Raw genomic sequence first — 27,315 nt, forward strand, 5'->3', positions numbered from 1 at the left:
CCCGCGACCCCGGCCGCCCGGCGCCTCCTCCATGGGTGAGTGCGGGGCCCCCGGCCCGGCCCCACCGTGCAGGCCCGCGGGCCGAGCCGCCTCTGCGCCCTCCGCGCCGGCTCGGGGAGGGGCGCGGGCGGGGGGCGCGGGAGAGCAGTGGGGGGGCCGGGCCCGCTCCTTCCCTCCGCGGGCGGGAGCTCGGCCCGCCCCCTCCTCTGGGGAAGGCCTGCTCGAGGGGGGAGGTGGACGCCAGCCTCCAAACTCTGCCCCCATGTAGGGGCCCGCTTCAGCAGCACCCCTGCCCCCGGCCCTGCATGCTGGCTGGGCAGGCAGCCTCTTTGCCTCTTCCCTGCCCCCTCCGCTGCTGCGCCCCAGTCCCTAGGGAGAGAAGCAGCTTGTTGGGGGCCAGATTCTGGGTCAGAGATGGACAGCGGGTAAGGGAGCCCACCCATAGAGGCAATGATGTGGAGGGCAAGGGTAGGAAGGGATCTTGGACCCCTGGAGTCCCCCTTCCCCCAGCAGCCCTGCAGGGATCCCCCAGGAAGTCTGGGGCCCCACAAGGTCACCGACCCACCCCCCTCCCAGACTAGTGGGACAGAGGGAGGGAGCAGCTTATTTCCAAAGCCGTTCTCTCCCCGTGGAATCTGGATAATTTCCCTGGGGAACTGCAACAAGAAAGGGCTCTGCAAACAGATTCCCGAGCAGATAAGTTGGCATTTAAAAGAGAAAGGGACACTGACCTCCTTTGAAGGGAGGATTGAGGAGACGGCCCCACCCATCCTCTGGTCGGGAGGCCACTGGGGCCCCGGGGAGCCTGGGTGCCCCTGCCTGGGGCGCACCCTCCCTGAGCCCCGCCCGGCTGATAACCCTCTGCTCCTCTCCTCTGCAGACGACCGGAGCCTGGCTGAGGAGAGGGGACTGCGCTGTCAGAACCCCAACTGCATGGACAAGGGGCGGGCAGCCAAGGTAGGGAGGCTGGAGGGGCTGGGGGCTGCTAGGGGCAGAGGGGATGGGGCCCTAACCGCCCTCTCTGTTCAGGCACGGATATCCACAGGGCCCTAACTGTAGCTGGCCCAGCCACAGTGTTGTCTGGGTTCAGGGGCGGGCAGGGCCACAGCGAGGCTGGTTTAGGACGGCGAGGGGCTGCCTCTGGCTCAGGAACAGCGGAGTGGGGGGACTTCTGCAAGAGCAGGGGAGTAGGGGTGCCCAAAGCCCTCTCCTGCACTGCGGTCCTTGTAGCCACGCAGCTGGCACCCTTTCTTCAGCACCGGGCCGCTCTTCAGGCCTGTGCATGGGTCAAAGGCACTTTGGGACTTCGCAGGAGTGACTGTGGCCCTGGGGATGACAAAGGGAAGAAGGGACAGACTGGTATTGGAGTGCCAGGGCTTGGGAGCCGGGAGCAGGGCAAAACAAGAGGAATAATGATGGATATCGACGGGGCACTTCTGCCTGTTATGCACTGGGCTTTGTGCCACGCACTCTCTGTGTCGTCTGTGCTGCTTGTGGCAGCTCTGCTGGGAAGGCATCATTGCCACGTGTTCCAGATGAAGATACCGAGGTTCAGAGAGGTCCTGTGAGTTGGCAGAGGCCCCACAGCTCATGAGAAACGGAGCTAGGGTTTGAACCCCTCCCAGCACGCATGTGAGTGACAATAGTAATAACTGCCACAACTTACTGTGTCAGGCCCAGGTGCTGAGGACTCACTGTCTCCTCCCTCTGGCCTTCGGAGATCTGTCCTGTCATTATCCTCATTTATAGATGAGGACACTGAGGCTTGGAGAGGTAGTGGCTCCCCCAAGGACACATCACTAGGAGGTGGTAGAGCTGGGATTTGAACCCAGGGCCCAGCTCTGTGTAATGCCAGAGCCCGTGTTCCTAACCACTGTGTAGCTCAGCTCGGCCAGCTGCAGGAAATTAAAAATGCCACTGTCCCACCCCAGCTCCCCCACCATCCCCCTCAGCCCAGACACATGCGCATACATTCTGCACAGGAAGACCATGGTTAGAAGGGACATGGAGGACTGTTCTGGGGGCGGGGGGGGGGGGGAGGCTGCCAGTTGCCGTGGTCACCGGGCAGGGGGGTGGCTGTGATGTCAGACAGTCTGCTGGCACGGATGGTGCCTGGCATTGGGGCTCTGGTGTGGGCTGGTTGCCTCTTCCTCAGATGGGGGCTTCTGGCAACAAACTGGCCTCAGCTACCCCCAAGATACATCCTGCCAGGGGCCTGCAAAGCCCTGGGGCCCCTCTTTTGGGCAGCTGCTCCTGGGGCAGGCCCCCAAGCTGCTGCAGGCAGGGGCGGGGGTGGGAGGGCCTGGACCATGCAGAGGTGAGGCCTATGAGACGAAAGCTGGTCTCAGAGCGAGTGTGGGCCCTCTGCAGCCTGCAGGTCCTAGCTCCAGCCCAGCCCTGGCCTGCCTGGAACTCAGCATGGCCGACATTGGCATCAGCAGCCAGAGGGTCACCCAGCCTGCAGGGGGAGAGCCTACACCTTGTCACCGTGGGATCCACTTTGGGACAAATGGCACAGACTCACTTTGGGACAGGGATGCCTGAGCGATCAGAGGCAGGAGGGCTAGTCAGGGAGGACATCCTGGAGGAGGTGGCCTCTGGTGGAAGTGAAAACATGGATAGGCAGAGCAGAAGGCAAGGGCAGTCCAGGAAGGGGGAACTGCCCCAGGCAGGAGTGCAGAGGCAGAAGAGAAGGGCCGGTAGGCAGGTCTCGCTGGGGGATGAGCTGGCTGGAGCAGAGGGCGAGAGGAGCTGAATGATACCCAGGTTTAGTGGGAAAGAGGAGCAAACAGCATCTTTATTGTTGATGATAACAATAACCACGACTGACCAAACACGTTTAGGTGTCAGGCGGGGTGTTAGGCCTCATGCTCGTCTCACTGAGCCCTCGAGAGGACCTCAGGAGAAAAGCATTATTATTATTCCCACATGACATGAAAGGAAACTGAGGCTCAGAGAGGTGAAAGAACTTGCCCACGTCACACAGCATGACTGGCAAAGCTTGGCCCGGAGTGAGAGCAACAGCCTTGTTCTGACTGTCCTCTCCAGCCGTGCTAGGAACGGCTAGCAGGATATGACTAGCTTTTTGAAGGAGATGATGTCATTCATTCATTCACCAAATCAGCTTTAAGCATCTGCTTTGCCAGGCCCAGTTCTAGGCCCTGGAGATCTCCAGGAAACAAAGGTCCTGCTCTCCTGGGGCCGACATCCTAGCTCCGCTGGGAGGCGGAGGGAAGTGAGCACGTGGGTTTGCCAGACTGGCCCCCCAGCTGCCCTGGGGAAGGGCCATCTTCCAACAGGGCTGGACCCTTCCGCTTCTGGGCCCACCCTGGAGGTTTTCTTTGAGCCTCTCCTGGGTGCTGGCACTTGTGAGATGAATCAGATACCCCACCTCTACCTCCTGCCCCTGGAGTTCACTCTAGGGGGAGGGCGATAACCAGGATGGGCTTCCTGGAGGAGGTCGCTGGTATCCTGAGGAATGAGGAGGTACTGAGATGGAGGAAAGCTGAGTGAGCAGGGAGGCATGTTGGGGCTGTAAGGAGCGAGCGGGGCCGGGAGACGGGGAAAGGGAGGCAGAGCTGGACAGGGAGCACCCTGATGTTAGGTGAGGAGTCTGCCTTGGAGACCACAGGAGAGAAGTGGTGTCCCTGCCCCTCCCCGGGATGAAGGTGTGTAGAGTAGCCCACATCTGTGAGCTCCCAAGTCAAAGCCCACCCCTTTCCAGCTGTGTGACCCTGGGCCGGTCACTACACCTCTCTGAGCCCGAGTTTCTTCATCTGGAAACTGAGGCTTCTAGAGCTGTGGTGAGGATTAAAGGAGGGCTCATATGTGAAGTGCTTAGCACAGAGGGTGGCAGGCTGTAGGTGTTCAAGAGAGTGCTAGCTGTGATCATGTGTTCATCTGCCATGGAGGGCGAGAGAAACCCCTAGGCTTCAGGCGTACCCTCCTTCCCCTCCCTGAGATCTGAGACCTCCCCAGTCCCATCGCGGATCCCAGCCAACCCTGTCCAGCCAGACAAATGTTTATCTGTCTGTTCCCAGGGCAGGTGGAGCTTGGAGTCTGCGGTAGGCGGGAAAGGGGGAGGGGTGGGCGAGGATGGAGGAGGGGTTCTCGCCCTCCCTCACAGAGAACCAGGTGATGATGCAGTGGGTGTCCTCGCCCTCCTGCAAGGCAACCACAGGACAGACGGTGTCTGTACTCCCAGTGCCTTGCTGGGCCCCCTTGAGCTGGGTGCTCTGGTTAGAGTCTGTGCAGGGCACCCCAGGTCACAAGGGGACATGGAGGAGGGCTGACACTGGCCCAGGGGACACTGGGCCACCACATTCAAGGGGACGGAAAACTCAGGGGTGTTAATTCTGGAGATGGGACCCTCAGGGCATCATCCTCAAATGTAGGTGATGATTCTAGCAGCCAGCATTCATCCAGCACCTTCTGTGTGCCAGGCTCTGCTTGAGTGCTTCACCACAGGGACCTTGTCGAGTCCTCACACCCACCCGATGCAGTAGGGACCACCCCATCTCCATTCTAGAGACGGACACTGAGAAGCAGGGAGGTGAAATGACTTGCCGAGGCAAGGCTAGGACTCACACCAGGTCTTCTGTCCTCAGAGCCTCTCATTTCTAAGGAGCCATCAGGAGGAAAGGGAGGTGAGTTTTTCTACATGGTTCCCAAGGGCCCTGGCAGGGGGGTGAGTTTTGGTTCAGTACAGGCAAGAGTTTCCAACAGCTGAAGCTGTTCCCCGACGTATAGGTAGTGAGCACCCCATCCTAGAGGTAGTCATGCAGAGCCGTGGAGGTGGATTTGATGACTTTAGCGTTCCAGCTTAACAATGGGCTGTGAAGTGGCAGGGATGAGTCAGGGGAGGCATGTGTCTAGGGGAGGGGTGGCCAGATGAAGACCAGTGGACACAAGGCAGAGGAAGGGGTGGATCTGAGGTTCTTGTGGAGAAAGAATGGGCAGGATGTAGTGAATAATGGGAGAGGAGTCACCTATTCTCCTGGGCAATGCTTTGGGGGTAAAAGGTTAGAGGCCAGGGTGTCCTTGAGAATGGCCAGATTCTGGGGATCTCTGGAAGTGACTGGACCTTTTAGATGCTGGTCAGCTGTAGACAGGAGGCAGTGTAGTCTGCAGCTGGAGAAAGGGGCAGGATTGGCTAAGTAATTTGGGGGGAGCAGGTGAAGGCATGGGGTGCCTGGCCCAAGAGGCAGGTACAGAAGACCTACCACGGTGACCTGGCCAAGATGAGCTGCCCTGGCATGGACTGAGCCCCAGGGAGGTCAGTGCTGCTGAGGAGGGCAGCGCCTGCTGGGTAGGGGTGCCTGCAGTCTAGAGGCCCGGCCTGATGAGGGGCCTGAGTGAGGTGGTCTCGTATTGGAAAAATCCAGGTGGGCCTGCACCCTGAGGCCACCGGGTCTCCCGGGCAAGATCCACCCTAAGGGCCGAGCCCCCGGCCCCCATCTTGCCGGCAGTGGTAATTAGGGAAGCGGGGAGCTGTGCTTGGGGCTGGTTGCCTGACTCCTCCTGCAGGACCCCTGTATCCTCATACATTCCCGCACCCCCAGTCCTGGGCACAGAGTTATTCTAAACCCGCGGTGCTGGGAGAGGGAAGCTGGGAGCCGCCAAAGGGCAGAATGGCCCTCTTTTTCAGCCATGCTTGGCATGGGCCAGGAAAAAAGAGTGAGGCACAGAGACAGGCAGGCCCGTTTCTCAGGCGCCGTGGAGGGCGCAGTTCAGAATCCAGCGGAAGCGAGCCTGGCTTGAGGCGATTCCGCAGGGCGGGCTCGGCCTGCAGGTCCCTCCGCCTGGACCCCCGGGGGGCTCCTCTCGCCGGCTAAGATAGCTTCCTGCCGCAGGCCCTCGCCCGGGATGGGCGAGCCCCTGTCTTCAAGCCCAGGTTAAAGACTAGGGACTTTGAACTTTCCGAAGATCTGTAAAGGGCCAGCCCCCTCGGAGACGGTGACAACCTCCTCTCCCCTCTCCCTGCAGCCCGGACCCTAGATTACCCCCAACGCCGGCCGGGCTTCCTGCCATCCCCCTGGGCCGCCGGGTCGCGCGCCGAGCCCTGCCGGGATCCCAGCGCTCCCCCATCCCGGCCGGGCGCGCCGATGGTACGTCCCGGCCCGCCCAGGTGGTAGCGCCCGCGCCGGCCTACCGTAATTCCCCTACGTCCGGCGCCCCCAGCCGGCGCGGAGTCGACCGAGCCCGCCCCGCGCTCCGGTCCCCCTCGCCCTGCGCGCCCCCCGGGGCTTTGGCAGTCTTGGCCCGAGCCCTGGCCACCGGTGAGGAGACCCGGGTCCCTAGGTGAGTCTCACGGGGAAGCTGGGGTCCGGACGGGGCGGGGCTCCGGACCGGGGTGGGTCCGGGCGCCAAGACTCCCCCTGAATTAATGGACAGAATCCGGAGTAGAGGGTCCCACGCAGTCCCAGGCCTGCGGGTGGGTATCGAAGGGCACCACGGGCTCTACCTCCATTTACTTGAGGGTGGAGTGGGCTCAAGTGCCTGCCCCCGCCCCAGTGACTCTAGGATGGGGTCAGCTCGGAGATACGGCACTGAGGAGCCACGGGGTCCCCGCCGCGGTGTGAGGATTGTTGGCGGGGCGAGAGGATCCCTTAGAGGCCTTGACGCGGGATGGTAGGGAGGCTCCGCTGACCCGCTGATCTAGGCGTCCGCGAGTTGGTCCCAGGCGGAAAGTCCTCTCGAGACCGGCAGGGGGCGCTAGAGTCTGTGCCTCGGGCAGTCTGGGCCGAGCTGGCACCCGCTTGGGGGATGGGGAGAGGGAGAGGACCGCTGAACCCAGGAGAGGCCCTGCCTGCCTTGATCAAAGATGAGGAAAAAGAGACCGAAGGGCCCCTGGGCCCTACAGATTGATTCTCCAGTAACCTTCCCCAGGTTTGGTGGCTCTAGGAGGATTTTACTATTCCTCTGCCTGGGCAGGAGGTGACGTTCATAGACCACAGCCTCTCCCTCTCTCCCTAGCACTGGGTCCCAACTGGACTGCTCCCTGGGGAGGAAGGGGCCTCGCTGGCTTCTGGGGCCTGTGTGGTGGGCCTGGCCTCCAAAGAGGTTCTTTACAGCCCTGCCATCTGCCTAGCACAGGGCAGGGCTTAGGGCAGGCTCTGCCTCCAGGTGGGCCCCACAACCCAAAGGACAAGGGGTGAGGCCCAGGCCTAGGGGAAGGGAGGAGCCAGGTGGGAGTGTGGAGAGCTGCCTGGCAGAGCCGGCCCCGCCCTCGCCGACTTGCTCACACACGCAGCCTCTGCCCCTGGATTTCCAGGGTGCCAGATGGGGCCTTGGGACTGGTAGGCTCCCAGGGGAGCTTAGCCTGGATGGGGAGCCCCTGGGCAGGGATGTCCCTCCAGCCAGGGAGCCCCGATTCCTGGTTCCAGGCCAGTCTGCTGTGGCCAGAGCACAGAGCTGGCCCCAGACCTGCCGTCTTTCCTGAACAGGGAGCTCCCTCTCCCACTGCAGACCAGGCTTAGGCCCCAACCCACTGTGGGGGTGAGGATGCCCACACGCCTCTGCTTTTCTGGGGCTGGGGAGACGGTGCTGGGAGAGAGTGGGAGGGGGGTCCCTGCCTTGGAGGCTCCATTATTCATCAGCCCCAGCATCTGGTTTCTGGGTATCAGTTTCAACAAGCCAGTCCTGACTCATGAGCCTGGAGCTGGGGTTGGGCTGGGCTGGGGAGGGGCCCCCTCCCCAGGGAGTCCAGGGCTGGGACCTCTTTGGCCTGCGCATGGGCTATTTCAGCTCTCTCCTGTGGAGAGGAGGTAACCCCAGCAGCCTGCTGAGGCCTCCTCCCTCCCCTAGTGCAGGGGCTGGGGGCTCCTTTCCTCCCCCAACTCTGCAGGTTCCTTTACCCTGCACTCTTGGCTCTGGGGCAGCAAGGCCTTGGCCCTCTTAAGGAGCAGCCTCCTGCCCTGGCTGGAGGACCCAAGCAGCAGCATGACTCAGGGATGGCCAGGGCCCAGTCACTCAGGTGACCTCTGGTGACCTGCCCTGGCCCAGCCCCTGTGGTCTCCACTTGATGGAACCTGGTTTCCCCAGGCCTGTGGGATCCCCTAAGCTGGCTTTGGGATATGCCCTGGCCCCAAGGGGGTGGACCTCAAGGCCCTGCTGCCCAAGCCACCACTTAGCTGGTCTTCATGCCCCCCTGCCTGCCCTGTGCCTGAGGCACATGGGTAAAGGTCCAAAGCACAGACATCCATTTCCCCACTTACCAGCTGGTGACTTTTGGGGGCAAGTCACTTAACCTTTCCAAGGCTCAGTTTCTTTATCTGTTAAGTGGAGATAGTAACAGTGTCTTCTCCTTAGGATCTTTGAGAAGAGTGAACAGGGTTTGCTGCCCAAAACTCCTAGCACAGGCCTGGCACTTGAGAGTGCTCAGCTGTTGGCCTGTGGGACAGCAGCAGGGGCAGGGGCCCGGGGAAGACCACCAGGATTTGAGGTGGAAACTGCCATGCCCCGGCCAGCAGGCCCAAGATCATGGATGCTAGGAGGAAGGAAGGAACCTGTGGTCAGGCAGTGGGGAAGGCTCTGTTGACCGTTGGCAGCAGAAAGGGACATCCTGGCTGAGACCTTCCCTGCCCCAATGGGCTTCTCTGACATGAAGACCCTTCTTCTGCCTTCCTTCATCTGTTGATCATCTAGTCTACACTGAGCACCTGCTGTGTGCCAGGACTGGTCTAAGTGCCGAGGGTGCAGTGTGGGCCAGACAGCCAAGCCCCTGGCCCCTGGAGGGGATATTCTGTCAGGGAAGAGTGATAATCAAAAAGTGAGCAAAGAAATAAAATAATTTCCAGTAGTAATAAGTGCTTAGGAGGAAAGAATTCAATTTAAGAGGATTGAGAGTGGGAGGGTGAGGGGCTATTTATTTTGAGAGCAGGGAGCATTTAAGTTGAGGCCCAGTGCCAGCCGCTGGAAGATCAGGGGCACATGGTGTTCCAGACGGAGAACGTAGAGGTGCAGGCACCGAGCTCGGTGAGCTGCAGGGACACAGGAAGGCCAGCATGGCGGACCGCCATGTGGGACCCGCCAGGAGCTGAGGGAGGAGCCAGGCCATGTTGGGTTTTATTCTAAGCCACTGGAGGGTTTTAAGGGGGGAGTGGCATGATTGCATTTTCATTTTCAAAGATCTCCCTGTGGTGTGGACAGTGGATGACGTGGACTTCCAGAGCCCAGGCCACCCTTGAGACCTCCTTGCCCCCTAATAAACTATGCCCTCAAAACAATCTTCAGAGACTACCCTCCTCCTTTCCCCGTGGAACCAGATTGAGAAGGAGCTGTCTAGGGGGTGGGTGAGCTGATGACAACATGACCCCCTCACCACTACAGGTACTGAGGAGGGTCCCAAGGAGGCCATTCCAGCACCCCAGAGTCAGAAGTCTGGGTTTCAGTCTTGGCTATGGACTTTAATGTCACTTTATCCCCTACATGCCACGAATGGGGATAATAGTGCCCGCTCCCACTCCCACCAAAGAGTGTAAAGCGCTTTGACAACCTACAGTGGGGACCCCCCTCGGGCTCCGATGAGCGCCCCCTGGCGGTGGGGCCCGCAGAACCTCCCGCCGCGTCGGAGGGGCTCAGCTGGAGCCGCAGGGACCTCAGGCAAGCCAATTGGGCTGTGGGGTTTTGCTGATGCCCGTCTCACGAAACTCCGGGGGGCTCCCAAAGGTCTGCCCTCTCCGCCCTTAACGACCAGAGCGCCTGCCTTCCGCCCGCGCCTCCCCCTGTGGTCCCCCGGCCCCTCCGCTCCTCTGCCTCCAGCCCCGGCCTGGGCAGTGGGAGCGGGGGTCCCCGGGCTCAGGCTCTGAGGCGGGGGTCTCTTGGACTGTGGGCGGGCGCTGAGGTGACCTTCAGGAGGGCCTCTGAGCGCCGGGTGTGCGGCTTGCGCGGGGAAGTTGGAGGTCAGAGCATAGAGGGGTGTCCCCGGTGCTCGACGGGGAGCGGGGTCCGAGGACCCAGAGGAGGATGTATCCCAGTCCCGGACCCCCCTCTTCTGCCACCAGCATTCAGGGAGCTCACTCAGGGGAGGGAGAAGGGGTCCCCCCGCTGAGGCGCTGAGGCGGGGGTCTCCAGGGCCGGAGGGAGGGCCTTTCAGAGCCCCATACGTTTGCGTTGGGGGTGGGGTGGAGGTCAGGGCAGAGTGGGGCGCCCCGGGGCTGGGCGGGGGTCGGGGTTCCGCAGTCAAGGCGAGGGGGCTGTCACCGGCGTGCCCTCCCCCTGGAAAGGGAGCAGGGCCGACGCGGACGCTCTGAGCCCGGGTCCTTGGCGCTGGGGCGCGGACCGGGGGTCAGAGCGCGGGCCCGGGCCGGGCGGAGGCGGGGCCGGGACCTGGCGGACGGGCGGCGGGGAAGGGTGTTCCCGGCCCGGGGCGACCCGCCCCGCCCCGGGGTCCCGGCGCACTCGGCCGAGGCGGGCGCGGCCGCACAATGGCAGGAAGCGGGGCTCCGCGCTTTGTCCGGCGGGCGGCGCAGACCGCCGCTTCCTCTGGCCGCCATGGGGACGGGACCCGGCGTCTCCGGGCGCCGCGCGGCCTCCCGGCCGGGCCCCGGGCCACCCTCCCGGGACTGCGAGCCCTGCTGGGCGGGGGGCCGCGCCCGCGCCGGTGAAGGCCAGGTACGCGGGCGTGGGCGCGGGCGGGCCGGCGCGGGGAGGCCGGGGTGCGCGCGAGGCCGGCCCCCCGCTCCCGCGGCGCGTCTCCAAGGCGGGATGGGGCAGGCGGCGGCCGAGCCCCCTGCCCGGCCTGCACACAGCGGAGATGGGGGCCTGGGCCCTGAGATGTGTCCCCCGACCCGGCCACCGAGGGGGCCGGGCGGCGGAGGGGGCCCGGCCACCCCCGGCCTTTTGTGTCTGGGGCTGCCTCCGGACACACCTGTGGGTTCCAGACCCTGCACCCTCCCCGCTTTCCTTCCTCTCCCCAGGCCCTGCCCACGCCCCTCCTACTCCTTCTGCCTCTGGCCCCAGCCCTTGTGTGAAGGGGGAAGACAGACTTCTGGGTCCCCATCCCCATGGTGGGGGGCGGTCTTGATCTGTTCCCCAAAGGGTCCCCCTCTGTATTTATAAAGTTGTGGTCCATTTGCTGCCTCTGGAGATGCAGTGTGACCTTGCTTTTCCACCGGGTGGGCTCTCCCCTCTTTGGGTTGAGTCCTGGGAACTTTTGCCCCTAGACCCTGCTGCCCCTTCCCGGCTGGCGGGCCTGGTCCTGCTCTCCCAGGGTGGGCGTGGTAGGCAGCAGGAAGGCGGGAGTAGGCACCTGGGTCTGAGAGAAGGGGCCCAAGAGTCTGGCTTAGGGAAAGGGCTGCCCTGCTGTAGTGCTGGGGAGACCCCCGCCCCTGGAGGGAGTACTGGAGACCCTGTGGTTTGGAGATGGAGATGTGAGAAGGGGTGGGGAGCAGACACAGGGCAAGGGGGCTCTGCTCACCCTAGCCTCAGCCTCCCAGTTGGGCTTGTGGTTGTCTCCGGGGGTTCTCGGAACTTCATCCTCAACCAGACCTGCTGAGTTAAGTGAGGAAGCACCCACCTGGTTCAGATCCTGGGCCTGACTCTCACCCTGGTGTCCCCGAGTCTGTGGGCTGCTGGGAGGATGAAGCCGATGAGGTCAGCAGTGGGCTGGGCATCGGCTCTGTCATTATTATTGTTAGTAGTATTAGGAGTAATAATAATAGTGGTAATAGTAATAATAGTAGTAGTCGGAGTAATAGGAGGAGGCGGCACAGTGGTGGTGTTCACCAAAGCCCACCACAGTGCTGGGAAATGAATCCTCCCAAGTCCCTCGAGGGAGCCCCGTGCCTCCACAGGGCGGGGCACATAGTGGTGCTCCGTAAGTATTTGTTGAATCTGCCACGGAGTGAATCTGTGTAAAATCTGCCTTCTGTCTGTTGGATTGGTTTGAAAACAAGACGTGGCACAGAATCGAGGACTTGGACTGGAAGGGTCCCAGAGACCCTTCGCAGGACCCCTGCAACCTAGCCTGGCTCTTGCATGTCACCCCCACCCATGGTGAAGCCAGGGCCTGGGTTGCTGGTAGGTGTGCAGCCCCACTGCCCAGTGCCAAGCCTGACACCAGCAAATGGAGCTGTCAGGGAAATCTTGAGAGGCCTGGAAAGGGTGGGAGGGGGCACCTCTGCCAGGCTGGCTGCCAGGCTAGACGCAGAGGACGAGAGGGCTGCCGAGCTGGCAGACCGTGGGGCTCTTGGGAAGAAGGGGCTGAAGTAGGGCAGGTGCCTTCTCCAGATTCATTGTCAAGAGGGGATGCTTGCAGCTGGGGGTCCCAGAGTCCACCATGCCAGGCCCTTCTGTCACCAGTGCCCTGGGGACGCCGGGGTGGGGGCGGGCAGAGCGTGGCTGAGGATAGGGGCTTTCACACTTGGTTTAGCCGTAGATTCAGTAAGAACAGAAACACCTGCTCTAGTTGAAGGGCACCCCTCACCCTCTCACCCCTGCCTCACGCCCCGAGAACACAGTTGAAGACCCCTCGAGAAAGGTGCCTGGTGCTCAGGCTGCCATCAGGAATCTGGGCCATAATGTCCACGGCCACCTGCCCGGGGCCCAGCCCCTAGAAGGCAGCCCCCCTGGAGGAAGTGGCCTCCTCAGTCTTCCCCTTCCCCCCACCATGCTGTCATTTCTGTGCCCGTGTTCCCTTTTCTGTCTGATGGAGGACTTGGGGGGGACACAGGAGCCCAAACAGGGAGTATCAAACTATGATTGATTTCCTCTTGTCTCCATAGCCCCCCAGGCTGACCTGAGGCTGACCCTGCCCCGTCTCCCTTCTCAGCTATCCAAGAGATGGTGTGAATGTGGTGAAAATCTGGGACCTGGAGCTACGCACACTGGGCTTAAGTCCTGGCTCCACTGGCTATGTGACCTTAGACAAGTTACTTAACCTTTCTGAGCCTCACTTCCTTTTCTGTAAAATAGGGACAGTCATAGCCCCTACCTCCTGGGATAAGCTGAGCCCTCAGTGCAGCCCCAGGCATATGGCGACCACATTATGAATGGAGATCAGTCTTTTTCAGCCTCGTCCTTTCTCCTCCCTTCAGCTACTTTCTCTGCTGTCCAGGCCATCCTCATCCTGTCTGTCATCCTGAAAATCTCTGATTGGGCTCTCCCCAGCCAAAAACCTTCAGGGACCCTCCATCACCCTAATTCATAAGCTGAACAAGTGTTTATTGAGTGGCTAGGACTGGGGATAGGGCAGTGAATCAGACAGACTGAAATTGCTGTCCCTGCAGAGCTGACAAGGTGTGGTGGCATCAGGGTAAAGTGCACAGACTGTTGGGTGGTGGCCAGTGCTAAGGAGAGAAAGGGAGCAGAGTGGGGATCAGGAGTGTGGAGGAGTTGAAACCTCACAAGGGCGAGAGGGTGACTTGAGTGAAGATTGTCAGGAAGGGAGGAGAGGAAACTGGTCGTTTCAGTATCTGGGGAAAAACTTTTCAGGCCGAGAGATCAGCAGATGCCAAGACTCAGAGGTGGGAGCGCCCTGAAGAAGCGTGTCAGAGAAGCCAGGAGGCTGGGGGGAGTGAGCAGGCCAGAAGAGCAGGACAGGAGGCTCACGAGCCGACCACACTGCAAGTGAGATGGGCAGCCCTTGTGGGGTTTGGCGTGGGTCTGTGTGACTCTTTGAACGGGGTCCACTCTGGCTTCTCGTGGAGAACAGACTGGGGCATGAGGGTAGAAGCAGGGAGACCAGTTATGAGGCCATTGTTGTATTCCCCTGAGAGGTGACGGAGGCTGGGGCAGGGGCAGAGGTGGGCTGAGAGCGTGGACAGGTTGAAGCATCAGGTATCGAAGGTGGAGCCCACAGAATTTTCAGACTGACTGGATGGGGGTGTCACAGAAAGAGCAAAGGTGACCCCAAGGTTCTGGCCTAATGTATTGGTTTCCTGGGGCTGCCGTCACAGATTAACACCAACTGAGTGGCTTTGGAACAACAGAATTTTGTTCTCTCCCAGTTCTGGAGGCCAGAAGCCTGAAATCCAGGTGTCGGCAGGGCTATGCTCCCTCTGAAGGCCCCAGGAGAGGATCCCTCCTGCCTCTCCCAGCTCCTGGGGGCCCCAGTGCTTCCTGGCATTCCTTGGCTTGTAGATGCGTCATTCCAGTTGATGCCTCTGTTGTCACATGGCCTTCTCCCTGTGTGTCCCTGTCTCTATGTCTCCTCTCCTCTTCTGATAAGGACACTCGTCATAGGATTACTCCATGCACTATGATTACAGACCCCAGTGTGACCTCATCTTAGCTAATGACATCTGCAGTGACCCTGTTTCCAAATAAGGTCACATTCTCAGGTCCTGGGGGTTAGGACTTAACTTGTCTTTTTGAAGGACACAATTCAACTGGTCACACCACGCGTCTGGAAGGCATTGCCATTAATTGAGATGGAGGGAGCTCCCTGGAGAAGTTCAGGAGCTTATGTCGGATGTTTTACGTTTGAGATGCTAGTTAGCATCCAAGCAGAGAATCGAGAAGGTTGGTCTGGAGTCCTGGGTGAGGTCCCGACTGGAGATTTAACCGTGGGAGCCCTCAGCGTGTACACAGTGTTTCAAGTCTTGAGGCTGAGTCAGTAGAGGGTGGATGTCGATAAAAATGAGAAGGGTCCACAGACGAGGAGATGAACAGGAAGCAGGCGAGGGGACTGAGAGGAGATAGGAGAATGAGCAGAACGCGGGTCCTGGGAATGGAGGAAGAAACAGTTTCAAAGAGACCATGTGTGTCAAACGCTGGGCCCTGTGAGAACGGACAAGTGGGCTTAGAGACATGGAGGTCATTGGGGACCCGAGAAGGGTGAGTTTGGTGTGATGGAGAGGGGGTAAAAACTTGATGGGAGAGGGTCTGGGAGAGAATGGAAGTATTAGAAACTCTCCAGTTGCAACCATTGTAGTAATAATTGATTTGGGCAAAAGTCATGAATGAATGCACAGCCCTGGAATGGGAGATTGCTGGGGAGCAGGATATCTCACAGCATCAGCCCACAGCTTACTTGTCCATTACAAGGAGAAGAAGGGGCTTTACAAAGTACATCAAAATCCCCAAATGATCCGGCATCACGTGCGCACTGAGGAGGATGCACAGTCCGCTCCCTCCTTGCCCTGCCCAGATGCTCAGCCTGAAACTACCCAAGGACCTCTACACAAATCCCCCTTGAGGGGTTCCTGCCAGACCACTGGCTCAGATGCCTCAAAAGTGTCAATGTCATGAAGGACCAAAAAAAAGCATGGGGAATTCATTAAGAGGGATACACAGATACAACTTTGATTGGATCCTGTCTGAGAAAAAAAATCTGTGAAGGACGTTATTTAGACAGTTGGGAAGACGTGAATGTGGGCTATAGATGGACTGTACGGCAACGTTCAGTTTCCCGAGGGTGGCAGCTGTATTGGGGTTTTGTAGGAGAAGTTCCGTGCTCTTAGATAATGTCATGATTTCTGCACCAGGGGCGGGGTAATGAGGAGGAGGTGAGAGAGAAAGCCAGTGTGGCAAAATGTTAACAACTGGGGACACTAGAAGGGTGTACGGATGTCATTGTACTCATAACTTTCTGTAGGTTTGAAATATTTTCAAACAAAGTGTTGGGAAAAATAACATAAAGAGTAGCAGGAGGAGAGATTGGGAAGCAGCGAGTACGGATACCTGTTCACGGAGGTGAGCTGTAAAGGGCGGGGAGAAATGGAGCAGTGGCTGGGGATGGAGAAATAACATGTTGGTGTGCTGATGGGTACTATCCAGTTTGGGGGCAAACCTGATGATGTCAGAGGGGAGCAAATGCTGAGCCATGTCCCCGCACCTTGGCTGGAGGCTGGATCTCAGAGGAAGGCTGGCCTTGGATTGGAGCGAGGTGAAGCCCCCACAGCCCGGGGCAGGTAGGGGGACATGGTGGTGGGAGCACCTTCTGATGGCTTCTGTTGCCCTAGAAAAGTAGGAAGCAGAGTCAGCGGGGAGTGAATTAGGAGTGAGCTTCGGGAGGTGGGAGGTGGGGGGACAGAGGAGAAGATCTGAAAGTTATCCATGGTGGTGGAGGAGAGAGTAGACCAGGGTGAGATATGGTAAATTTGGGATCATGTCACCAAGCAACGGCCCATGGGCACCCAGGTGCCAGCACCTTTCCCTGCCTCCTCCCATAACCCTCTTCATGCCTGACTTAGGAATCTGGGTGGGGTCAGCTCTTCAGGGGCTGGACAGGTCACAGAACTGAGGGCAGAGGGCCTGGGTGGGGAGGAGGGTCGGGCATTCCAGTTCAGACACTGAGCTGGCCAAATGGGACGGCAGCCCTGAGCATTTTTTGGTGCCCTTCCTGCCTGTACCCCAGGAAGACACCCAAGTCAGAGTCTCTCCCTCAGCACTGTGTTCCTTGTGGGCAGGGCCTAGCCTTTCTCTGCATCCCTCAGAGTGGACACATAGTAGGTGCTTGGGAAACATTCACCTGGTGAATTAATAAGCCTAAGGTGCCCTGTGGGGATGGCGGGTTGGAAATGAAGAGCAGCATATGTAGGGGCCGGGAGCCACACCTGTGCACTGCATGGTTTGGGCCGCAGGTGTGCTTGCCTGTGGCCCCATGGGGCCCAGCCCAACCCACCTCTCCCTCCTTCCCCGGGCAGGTATGCCACCACGCCGACTGCCAGCAGCTGCACCGCCGGGGACCCCTCAACCTCTGTGAGGCCTGTGACAGCAAGTTCCACAGCGCCATGCATTATGATGGGCACGTCCGCTTCGACCTGCCCCCCCAAGGTGAGCATGGTGAGGCAGCCCAGCTCGGCCGCTGAGCTCCCGGGGCAGCTCCAGACTCCCTGTCTGGGGGCACAGTGTCTTGGTAACTGTCGGAGCTGTATCAGGGCCATCAGAAGGACAGGAGTCGACTGTGAAGGGTGAAACCCAAATATGTCGTGGTCCACAAGTTTTTTAACAAGAGAAAAAATGGGGGCTGTACCTCATCTTGAGAGCAGGCCTGTCTCTGCCAGGTTCCAGGTCCTTCTTGCTGGGTCTGCACCTCCCACAGCTGCCCGTGCCCCTGGCCCGGGGCCAGCATGGAGAAAGCCCCCTTTCTTCTTGTCCTCAGGACAGGGGACTGCTGGGCAAATCCTCCAGCCAGGCTGCCATTGGCCAGCAAGGCAGTGGGGATGGGGATGGGGTGGGGGAGGGCAGATCAGAAGGAACTTGTAAGGGGAAACAAGGAACCCCTCCTGCTGAATAGGGACCTGGCCCAGGCCCACTGCCAACTGGCTGTGCTGGGGTGGCTTACAGGCACCCAGGCCTGGCCAGAAATGCCAACCCTTTGTCTCCTTTCTCATCTGCTCAGAGGGACAAAGGGACTCCCTCCTCTGCCAGGGCCCTCTGGGACTTTGGGTGTGGTCACAGTGGCGGGGGAGGGGAGGCCTGAGAGAAAGATCCATGGACGTTGGTCCCTTCCTGCAACAATCCCAGAGGCAGGGCTTCCTTATCCTATTTTATAGATAGGTAAACTGAGACCACAGGTGGATGTGTATTGGGGGTGGGGTATCACCTGAGGTGTCATCCCCAGGCTCTTGTGTCTTTTTGATCTGGGGGTAGCTGGATGATAAGCAATGACTGAGCCCCTGTCCTCACAGAACCCAAGGGCCCCAGCTAGTTTGGGGGAGGGGGGTGTCCCAGGATCGGTAGCACACTGTGTTCTGTCTGGAGATGGCTCTGTTGGAAGGCTAAGGAGGGGGACAGGGAGGGAGCAGGCACAACCCCCTCCCACTTTGCCCCAAAGGCTCTGTCCTGGCCCGGAACGTGTCCACCCGGTCATGCCCCCCACGCACCAGCCCTGCAGTGGACTTGGAGGAGGAGGAAGAAAGCTCTATGGATGGCAAAGGGTAGGTGAGGGGTAGATGGGCAGAGCAGACACCTGAGGGGTCCCAAGGCTGGGTCTCAGATCAGAGATCCAGGGAGCGGAGGCTTCAGAAGGACTGACTGGAGACCCCTCCCTGCCCCTGTGGATGCCCTGATTCCTGGAGGAGGCCATCCAGCTTGGGCCAGCCTCCAGGGCGTCTGGGATCAGACTCCGCCTGACTAGGTACCAATGGGTGTGACTCCTGTATAGGCCACCAGAGGGCGCACAGCCCCTTTCGGGCCCTGGCCTGCCTGAGTGCACCTGAGTTTCCTGGTCATCTGGGGAGCCAGGGGTGGGCAGCAGCTGAGGCCCACTGACCTCCCACCCTGATGAGGGCCTCCCTGTGCCTCCAACCTCTGCCCTCACTGGCTTCCCTGCAGGGACCGGAAGAGCACAGGCCTGAAACTCTCCAAGAAGAAAGCCAGGAGGAGACACACAGATGTAAGGAGACCCCAGGCTGCAGAGGAGCTCCTGACAGCCCCTGCCCCTTTCCTTCCCAGCCCCAAGGCTGGGCCCTTCTGCTCTGAACCCCAGGACCAGGGATGGGGCCTGGAGTGAATGTGTCCCTCCCTTGCCACCCTGCCTGCAACCCAGCACGGCCCACCTTATCCCAGGTGGGGGGTGCTCCAGGAGCGCTTCCCTCAGGCATGAGGGATGCTGGGGGCCTCCCTGGGACAGAGGCGGTCTGGGGGTAATCCCTGCATTCACTCCCCTGCTGGGGTTCTCATCCTGGACCCTGGGGTGGGGAGGGTGGGGACGAGGGATGCAGAAGCTAAGAGACCCATGTCCTCTCAGGACCCGAGCAAGGAGTGCTTCACTCTGAAATTTGACCTGAATGTGGACATCGAGACAGAGATTGTACCAGCCATGAAGAAGAAGTCGCTGGGGTAGGGCTTGGTGGGGCCAAGGGTGGAAGTGGGGCTAGGGGCAGGTGCAGCCTCCTGCAGGTATGACTGTGTATGTCCATGTGGTGGCCTGTGAGTGAGCATGTCCCCCACCTGTGAGTGGACCCACCCATGTGGCGTGCACACCAGTGTGAGGGAACGTGTGACGAGGGCCTGTGCACCTGTGTGTGTATTTCAACCCATGTGTGCATGGCCCAGTCCCTGGTGTGCAGACATGAGTACGTGAGGGCATGGGCATGTTGGCCTGTGTGTAGGTGCGTGCAGGAGTGTTTGAACCTCTGTGGGCAGGTGTGTGTATGTGCATGCACCTGTGTATCTGTGTACCTGTGTGTGATCCCGTGGGTGTCTCCCTTTTCCATTGGGAAGGCGAGGTGGAGCTGGGACTGTGGATAGAGTCGGGGTTCATGTGACTGCCCCCTAACATACACATCTCCGGTCCTGGAGCAGGGAGGTGCTGCTGCCGGTATTTGAAAGGAAGGGCATCGCATTGGGCAAAGTGGATATCTACCTGGACCAGTCCAACACCCCCCTGTCCCTCACCTTCGAGGCCTACAGGTTCGGGGGACACTACCTGCGGGTCAAAGGTGAGCAGCCTGCCATGCAGGTGGAGTGGCTGGGGCCTGGCTGGGCCTCCCGGAGATGGGCACTTCTTCCCAGGCTCAGGTTCCCATTGGCCATGGCCTTGGGCAGGCTCATTACCATACAGGTGTCTCTGCTGGGCTGTGGTGGCGGGTGCTGGCAGGGCGGGGCTTCGGGGGAGGGCAGCTAGGCCTTGGTTTGGATCCTCTGGGGAGAGAGGACTGGGGCCCCCTCCTCCACTGGACCTGGGTGTTGAGGACCTCTACTTGTCCCCTAACACCACCTCAGCAAAGCCGGGGGATGAAGGGAAGGTGGAACAGGGAGTGAAGGACTCCAAGTCCCTGAGTCTGCCAATCCTGCGGCCGGCCGGGGCTGGGGCCCCTGCCCTGGAGCGTGTGGACCCCCAGAGCCGCCGGGAGAGCCTGGACATCCTGGTGAGGAGGGGCTGTGTCAGGCCTGGGGGTGGGGAAGGGCCTCAGAGGGGAGTCACCTGGGCCCCTCACTGCTCTCTCTTGGGTCTTTAATCTCCCCTTCTGGAAAATGGGGCTTGCTCTGTGGATCGGGGGCCCTCTCTGGATCTAACCATACCCTAAGGTGATGGGTCTTGTGGCTGAGAATCTTCTAGTGCCTAAGGAGTCAGTCTGTGAGTGTGTCCACGCAGACGTTGTGTGGGGAGTGACTTCTCATGTCACTGGCTGTGTGCATGAGTGTGTGTCATTGATCCGTTTGGAGCTGTGCTTGTAAGTGCATCTGAGTGTGTGTGTGACTCTGCTTCTCCCTGCCTGCTTCATGCCTGTGGCTGAGGGTGGTCCAGGTGCAACTGTGTCTGGACCTTCCAGCCCCAAGAACATGTGTGGGTCTCAGGAGAGGTGGCGTCCCATAGTGGGGGTGTGGAAGCGCTCCCACATCCCAGGCTGCCTGAGGTCCAGGAAACCCACCTTGGGGTAGGGCTGTGGGGGCCCGGGTAGGCCTGGCCTTGACCACCCCTCCCTGGCCAGGCGCCTGGCCGCCGACGCAAGAACATGTCGGAGTTCCTGGGGGAGGCGAGCATCCCAGGGCAGGAGCCCCCCACACCTGCCAGCAGCTCTCTGCCCAGCAGCAGCAGTGGCGGTGGTGACAGCTGGAAGAACCGGGCAGCCAGTCGCTTCAGCGGCTTCTTCAGCTCTGGCCCCAGCACCAGTGCCTGTGGCCGGGTATGTGGTCCTGTGGGCCCTGGGGCAGGGCAGCCGGCTGGCCCTGACTCCGGGCCCTGATCACGGGTCTCCTTCCAGGAGGTGGACAAAATGGAGCAGCTGGAGAGCAAGCTGCATGCCTATGGCCTCTTTGGGCTGCCCAGGCTGCCCCGGAGGCTGCGATTCGATCGTGACTCCTGGGAGGAGGAGGGAGAGGAGGAGGAGGAGGAGGACGCCGCCTGCCTGCGGCTGGAGGACAGCTGGAGGGAGCTCATCGACGGGCATGAGGTGGGTGCCCCCCACAGCCTTCCCCTCCCTCCTCACCTGGGAAAGGAGGACATTATCTTCCACTTCATGGGGCCCTTCCGAGGACTCAGTGACAGGATGTTCCACGGGACAGCCCTGCCAGGCTGCTGTCATCATTAACTCACTTTGGGAAAATAGAGGCAAGGTGAAATTGCTGCTTGGCTGTTTTCATGGCAGAAGAGGGCCCAGAACTTGGGGAACCTCTGTGTCCCCAACAGGACAAAGGAGGTTGCATGCAGGGTTGCTCACCCTTCTTCCCCACCCGGGCTATCCTGGCACACTGCTGGGCGCCTGGACGACCCCCTGCCCTTCCTGCAGAAGCTGAGCCGGCGGCAGTGCCACCAGCAGGAGGCGGTGTGGGAGCTCCTGCACACGGAGGCATCCTACATCAAGAAGCTGTGGGTGATCACCAACGTGAGTGTGTGGCCACCCCCGGCCCAGAGCCACCCGCTGCCTGTCCCCAGGGCCTTCTTTTGGGTGCCCCTGAGTAGAGTCTGGGCCTTTGCAGAAGGAGCAGGTGCCAGGCAACAGAGAGAAGGAGAGTTAGGGAAGGGCCACCCCCTGGGGAGGAGGTGAATCCCATAGGCCAGCACCTGGGAGGGGGCTTCACCTGGGAGGGGGCTTCACCTGGGAGGGGGCTTGGGGCATGTTTGCCAGTTGACTGAATTAACACAGGCCTCATCCTCTCACTCATTCATCCAACGGCTACTCTGAACACCTGCTGTGTGCCAGGTGCCCAGCAGCCCACACCCTAGAGGTGGAGACAGTGGGTAGGCACTGGCGGCGGGGCGGGGGGGGGGGGGGGGGGTAGGGTGTAGGGACTTGGACAGCACAGATCCTGGGCTTGGAGGTTGAAGAAGGCACCCTCTGAGCTGAAACTCCGAGGCTGAGCCAGGGCAGAGGTGGAGGAGAGAGTTCCAGGCGTGGCTGCCAGGCTTGTCCCCCAGTTTCCCTCCAGGTGGGGCCTGGGCAGGGCGACCCCCAGGTGGCCCATGGGGGCTGAGCCTTTTCTCAGACGGGAAACCCTGTGTGTCCCAGGCTGGCTCAGGGCCTCCTGGGAGGGGGAAGGGGTAGAGGAGAGTCTGAGAGGCTAGGTGAGGTGTCGGGACTGGGTCCCCCTCAGCTGCAACGGTCGCTGCCCCCACAGCTGTTCCTGTGCTGCCTCCTGAACCTGCAAGAGTCGGGGCTGCTGTGTGAGGTGCGGCGGGGCCTGGGGGTCTGGGGGAGCGGCACTAGCAGGAGGCGGGGCCTAGCCGCGGGGGCAGGGTTGGCAGAGGGCGGGGCTCACGGGTGGAGTAGGCGTAGGGCGGGCCCGGGGGCGGTACCAGGGCGGGGCGGGGCTGGCTTCGGGGCGGGGCCTGGCCTCAGGGGGCGGGATAGGGGAGGGGCTAAGCAAAGGGCGGGGACTGACGGGGCCAGCGGTGGAATAGGTGAGGGGCGGGGTCCGGCCGAGGGGCGGGGCCGAGTGCACCTCCCGCCCCTGCAGGTGGAGGCGGAGCGCCTGTTCAGCAACATCCCCGAGATCGCGCGGCTGCACCGCGGGCTGTGGGCCAGCGTGATGGCGCCGGTTCTGGAGAAGGCGCGGCGCACGCGGGCACTGCTGCAGCCCGGGGACTTCCTGAAAGGCTTCAAGATGGTACTGGCTGGGCTGGGCACAGGCAGGAACACTGAGGCAGGACTGGGGCGCCGATCCCATCTGCCCCTCACCCCAACCTCCCCCTGACCAGTGGCCCTCGCACGACCTCTAGTGGGCAGAGGCAAGGAATTCCGAGTTGGTTGCCCGGGTTTGAACCCCACCTGGCCACCTACCCTTGCTGCCTGGCCAAGGGTGGTCCCTTTCTCTGAGGCTCACTTTCCTCCTGTGGAAAACAGGGGTCATGAGCTTGCCAGCCCCTGGGGTGGTCGCGAGAGTGCAGTAAGGAAGGGTTTGGGGAGCGCGCCGTCACAGGTGCTGTGCTTGTTCTGTCCCGGGCCAGTTCGGCTCCCTCTTCAAGCCCTACATCCGGTACTGCATGGAGGAGGAGGGCTGCATGGAGTACATGCGCGGCCTGCTGCGCGACAACGACCTCTTCCGGGCCTACGTCACGGTGAGGGCGGGCCGGGCAGGCTAGTGGGCGGGAGCGCAGGACGGTGGGCCCACCTGGGCTGCAGGTGCTAGGGGGCTGGAGGTGGGCGGGGCCTGCGCTGAGCCCCGCCCCGCCTGCCCGCCGTAGTGGGCCGAGAAGCACCAGCAGTGCCAGCGGCTGAAGCTGAGCGACATGCTGGCCAAGCCCCACCAGCGGCTCACCAAGTACCCGCTGCTGCTCAAGTCGGTGCTGAGGAAGACCGACGAGCCTCGCACCAAGGAGGCCGTCGTCACCATGGTAACCGGGACGCTGCTGGCGTGGTGGGCCGGGTCCCTCCCCGACCCTGGGCCTAAATCCCCGCGGCCCTTGGCCCTTCCCCAGATCGACTCGGTGGAGCGCTTCATCCACCATGTGAACGCCTGCATGCGGCAGCGACAGGAGCGGCAGCGGTTGGCAGCCGTCGTGAGCCGCATCGATGCCTACGAGGTGGTGGAGGGTAGCAGCGACGAGGTGGACAAGGTGGGCACCCTGTGTGTGTGTGTGTGTCTGGGGGGGTGTCCCTGGCTCTGCTGGGAGGGAGGAAGGGGCACAGTGGCAGACAGGGGCTGTGCTGGGAACCTCGCTTGAGATCTCCTAGCTGAGATGGGGAGCCAGACCCTGACCTCTCCACCCGCAGCTCCTGAGAGAATTTCTGCATCTGGACCTGACAGCGCCCATCCCTGGCGCCTCCCCAGAGGAGACGCGACAGCTGCTGCTGGAGGGGAGCCTGAGGATGAAGGAGGGGAAGGACAGCAAGGTGACTAGTGGCCACCCCATTCCCAGGGCCCCCGCACTCCCTCTTGCCCTGTGGGTTTGGATCCCCCCTTCCTGGGGACCTCCTGGGCCCTAGTCAGCAGTTCTCAGCTGCTCAGTCGGTTGGGTGGCCATTCGAGAACCAGCAACTCTGTGGTCATATGAGGAATGATTATCTGCCTGCAGTTTACTCTTTACAAACACAGCAGCAGGGTCACAGCCCGTGGCATGTGGTTTTGCTTACTTGCGAGTGCCATATGGGTTCCTCGTTGGAGGGAAGGGCCACATTCCCCGAGCAGGCCAGGAACACTCCAGAGTGTTGCACGTAAGCTATTAATCATGTGGGTGTCAGGTAACTGAGAGTCTGCAAATCATAATTTTGAAATCATGTCCCATTGCCTCTTTTTTTTTTTTTTTTTTTTTTGGTGAGGAAGATCAGCCCTGAGCTAACATCCATGCCAATCCTCCTCTTTTTGCTGAGGAAGAGTGGCCTTGGGCTAACACCTGTGCCTCTTCTCCTCCACTTTATATGGGACGCGGCCACAGCATGGCTTGACAAGTGGTGCATCAGTGCGCGCCTGGGATCCGAATCCGGGCTGCCAGCAGCAGAGGGCGCGCACTGAACGGCAACGCCATGGTGCCGTCCCCCCGTTGCTTCTTTTGAAGAGGAAACTTGTAGTTGAAATAAGTCACAAATATATAGTTCAAAAGAGAAAATCATCTTGCTCTTCACTTTAATTTTGCTCTCAGGTTCCGGAGGCCTGGGCAGGGAGGGTGTTTGGTGAAATCTGAGTACCCCCAGGAGAGGGTGTTGTAGAGACAGGCTGAGGGGCTCTGCCTGAGGCCCCAGGACCCTGGCCCTGACCCCTGGCCTTTCCTGCTCCCCTGTCACCCCAGATGGACGTGTACTGCTTCCTTTTTACGGACCTGCTCTTGGTGACCAAGGCAGTGAAGAAGGCTGAGAGAACCAAGGTCATCAGGCCGCCACTGCTGGTGGACAAGATCGTGTGCCGGGAGCTGCGGGACCCTGGTGAGGAGCCCGGCCCCTGGTCCTGGGCAAGGGCTGTGATGGGCAGAGGCCGTGGTCTCAGCTGAAACTGATGCAAGCCCTTCCTAACCAGGCTCCTTCCTCCTCATCTACCTGAACGAGTTCCATAGCGCTGTGGGGGCCTACACGTTCCAGGCCAGCGGCCAGGCTTTGTGCCGTGGCTGGGTGGACGCCATTTACAATGCCCAGGTGAGAGCAGAGTGGTGTGCAGGCGGGCAGGGCAGCCTGGTGTGGGCTGCTACTCACAGTCCGTTCTGCCCCTATGCACCCCCACCCCACCTGTAGAACCAGCTGCAACAGCTGCGTGTGCAGGAGCACCCAAGCAGCCAGCAGCACCTGCAGAGCCTGGAAGAAGAGGAGGATGAGCAGGAGGAGGAGGAGGAGGAGGAGGAGGAGGAAGCAGGGGAGAGTAGCACTTCCGCTGCCAGCTCCCCCACCATTCTGCGCAAAAACAGCAACAGCCTTGACTCCCAGCACTGGTATGCTTGCCTAGGACCACCCAGCAGGCCAGAGCAGGGCAAGTACTCCAGTCCAGGACTCCTGACCCCAAAGCCACTGACACTGGACAGGGCCTAGCCATGACCCCTTCCTCTGTATGGCTTCATGTTGTGAGTCCAGTGGGTGGGGGAGGGCTCTGTCTCCCACGAGAGTCCAGGTGGGGATGGCAGTTTTCAACTTGAGTGCCAACTCTGATCCATTAGTGGTAGTAGCTGCCTGGAGCTGCGCTGAGGATTCTTAGGTTGCACCCAGCAGGAAGGAGTGCTGTCATGGTGACAGACACCATTACTGATGTCTGTGTTGTGGGCACAGGAGTTGGGAGATCTGGCACATGTGCCACATGCCTGCCATCTCTGAGCCTTGAGCTCGTGGAGGGCAGAGGCTATAGACCTCTGCATTGCCCAGCCCGGGGCTGCACCAGGCCGTCTTGGTTTCCTTTGGCTGTGCTGACTTGGTCCTCTCGGCCCCACAGTGCCTCGGACGGCTCCACAGAGACCCTGGCCATGGTCGTAGTGGAGCCTGGGGAGACGCTGTCCTCTCCCGAGTTCGAGGGTGGCCCTTTCAGCTCCCAGTCAGATGAGACCTCTCTCAGCACCACCGCTTCTTCTGTCACGCCCACCAGCGAGCTGCTGCCCCTGGGCCCGGTGGACGGCCGCTCCTGCTCCATGGACTCTGCCTACGGCACCCTCTCCCCCACGTCCCTGCAAGACTTTGTGGCCCCAGCCCCTACGGAGCCAGTGCCCCGGCCCCCAGACTTACCACAAGCCCCTTCACCTCCACCCTCGCCCCGCCTCCGCCGTCGAAACCCTGTCCAGCTGCTGCCCCGTCCACCCCCCCTGCTCAAGTCCAAATCTGAGGCCAGCCTCCTACAGCTGCTGTCAGGGGCCACCCCCCATGGAGCACCCCCAGCCCCCAGCCGCAGCCTGTCGGAACTCTGCTTGGCTGCTACAGTCCCTGACACTAGGACCCGGGGCTCCCCTTGGGAAGCTGGGCCCAGCTGGGATTGCCAGGGGGCACCATGCCCTGGCAGTGGCCCCAAGCTGTCAGAGCTGGAGGGCAGAACCAGCTTTCCAGCTGGGGAGCCTGAAGAACCTGCTAGGAGGAGCAGAGAGCTGCCCTCGGGGGCCTCGCCCAGGGTCCAGCCCGAGCCACCCCCAGGGATCTCTTCCCAGCACAGGAAGCTGACGCTGGCCCAGCTCTACCGAATCAGGACCACCCTGCTGCTTAACTCCACGCTCACTGCCTCGTGAGTGGCCTGACCTGGGGTAGAGGGCAGGTGGCCCAGCGCGCTGGCATTGAGCCACTGAGCCCCAGGAGTGGATGGGGCACTGTCATGGCTGCAAGCAGATGGCATTTGGAGCTGGGGATGGGAGAGGGAGCCTGAGACTGCCCCAGAGCCTGAGTAAGGATATCTACGGCGGGCAGTGGTGAAGGGGCTTGAGAATTCCAGTAGGGAGGAGAGGTGGCCAGAGTCCCTCTGAGTGGCATTAGCCAAGGAAGGACTGTCTCTCCCCTCCCCCGCAGCGAGGTCTGAGCAGAGGGAGGCCCTCAAGGGTGCCACGGACCAAGGGACAGCTGACAGCATGCCTCTGGGGGCATGCCAGCCCCCACTCCAGCTGCTGCCTTGTGCCCAAGCCCGAGTGCCGGCCAGGACCCCTGCCACTGCCCTGGGGCCCAATTTGTACTTTGCCAGACTGGATGGAAGTGGAGGAGGGCTCAGCAGAACCCCAGGCCCAGGCTGCAGTACCCCCTCAGGACCACCCCCCCGAAGGCCACCATCTTCACTAACCTGCCCCTGCTCCCTACCCCTGGGAGGGCCCTTACACACTGCTCCCTGAAGTCACCAGCTCCAATCCTCAGGGCTGGGCTCCAGGGCAGTCCTTCCCACCTCCACCCTCATCTGGCCCCAAATGGGAGATGCCCCTGTCCTCACCCCCTTCCTCCCAGCCCCGCTGGCCACCCCAGGCTTGGGTTGGGCTCCGTGTAAAGTTGCATATTTATTGAGCTTTTGATTCTTTTATAAAGACTTGTGTATACTCCACTGGAAAGAGTCCTTTGCTTTTGGACCCCCCCCCTTTCCGGACTCAGGTGCCCTTGAGCTCTGGGG

The 27,315-nt window shown here is 61.0% G+C and overlaps 1 protein-coding gene across 7 annotated transcripts; it reads left to right on the plus strand.

The window, feature by feature from the left end:
- On the plus strand, nucleotides 1-27,249 carry PLEKHG5 (pleckstrin homology and RhoGEF domain containing G5). Of its 7 annotated transcripts, XM_087446897.1 has the most exons (23): nucleotides 1-35; nucleotides 881-957; nucleotides 4,608-4,646; nucleotides 16,590-16,719; nucleotides 17,723-17,825; nucleotides 18,223-18,283; nucleotides 18,638-18,729; nucleotides 19,195-19,331; nucleotides 19,615-19,760; nucleotides 20,325-20,519; nucleotides 20,598-20,786; nucleotides 21,123-21,218; nucleotides 21,952-22,002; nucleotides 22,291-22,440; nucleotides 22,781-22,891; nucleotides 23,018-23,167; nucleotides 23,252-23,389; nucleotides 23,547-23,666; nucleotides 24,560-24,692; nucleotides 24,784-24,899; nucleotides 24,996-25,189; nucleotides 25,681-26,454; nucleotides 26,733-27,249. In XM_087446897.1, the coding sequence occupies exons 1-23, from the start codon at nucleotides 32-34 to the stop codon at nucleotides 26,740-26,742; spliced, it is 3,216 nt and encodes a 1,071-aa protein (XP_087303023.1). In that variant the 5' UTR covers nucleotides 1-31; the 3' UTR covers nucleotides 26,743-27,249. The 7 variants fall into 7 exon arrangements, with proteins under 7 accessions (XP_087303023.1, XP_087303022.1, XP_014639310.1 ...); XM_087446896.1 differs by lacking the exons at nucleotides 1-35; nucleotides 22,781-22,891 and having other exon boundaries at nucleotides 558-957; XM_014783824.2 differs by lacking the exons at nucleotides 1-35; nucleotides 4,608-4,646 and having other exon boundaries at nucleotides 558-957.
- The last annotated feature ends 66 nt before the right edge of the window (nucleotides 27,250-27,315 follow it).

Source organism: Ceratotherium simum, chromosome 22, assembly GCF_057802395.1.
Source record: "Ceratotherium simum simum isolate JZ-2026a chromosome 22, ASM5780239v1, whole genome shotgun sequence".
In the NCBI taxonomy this organism is placed as follows: Eukaryota; Metazoa; Chordata; class Mammalia; order Perissodactyla; family Rhinocerotidae; genus Ceratotherium; species Ceratotherium simum.

Bases quoted from the DNA above. Each gene is read 5' to 3' on its own strand.
- PLEKHG5 (XM_087446897.1), top strand. The intron at 16,720-17,722 runs GTGAGCATGGTG...TTTGCCCCAAAG, and splicing joins CTTCGACCTGCCCCCCCAAG to GCTCTGTCCTGGCCCGGAAC. The intron at 21,219-21,951 runs GTGAGTGTGTGG...CTGCCCCCACAG, and splicing joins AGCTGTGGGTGATCACCAAC to CTGTTCCTGTGCTGCCTCCT.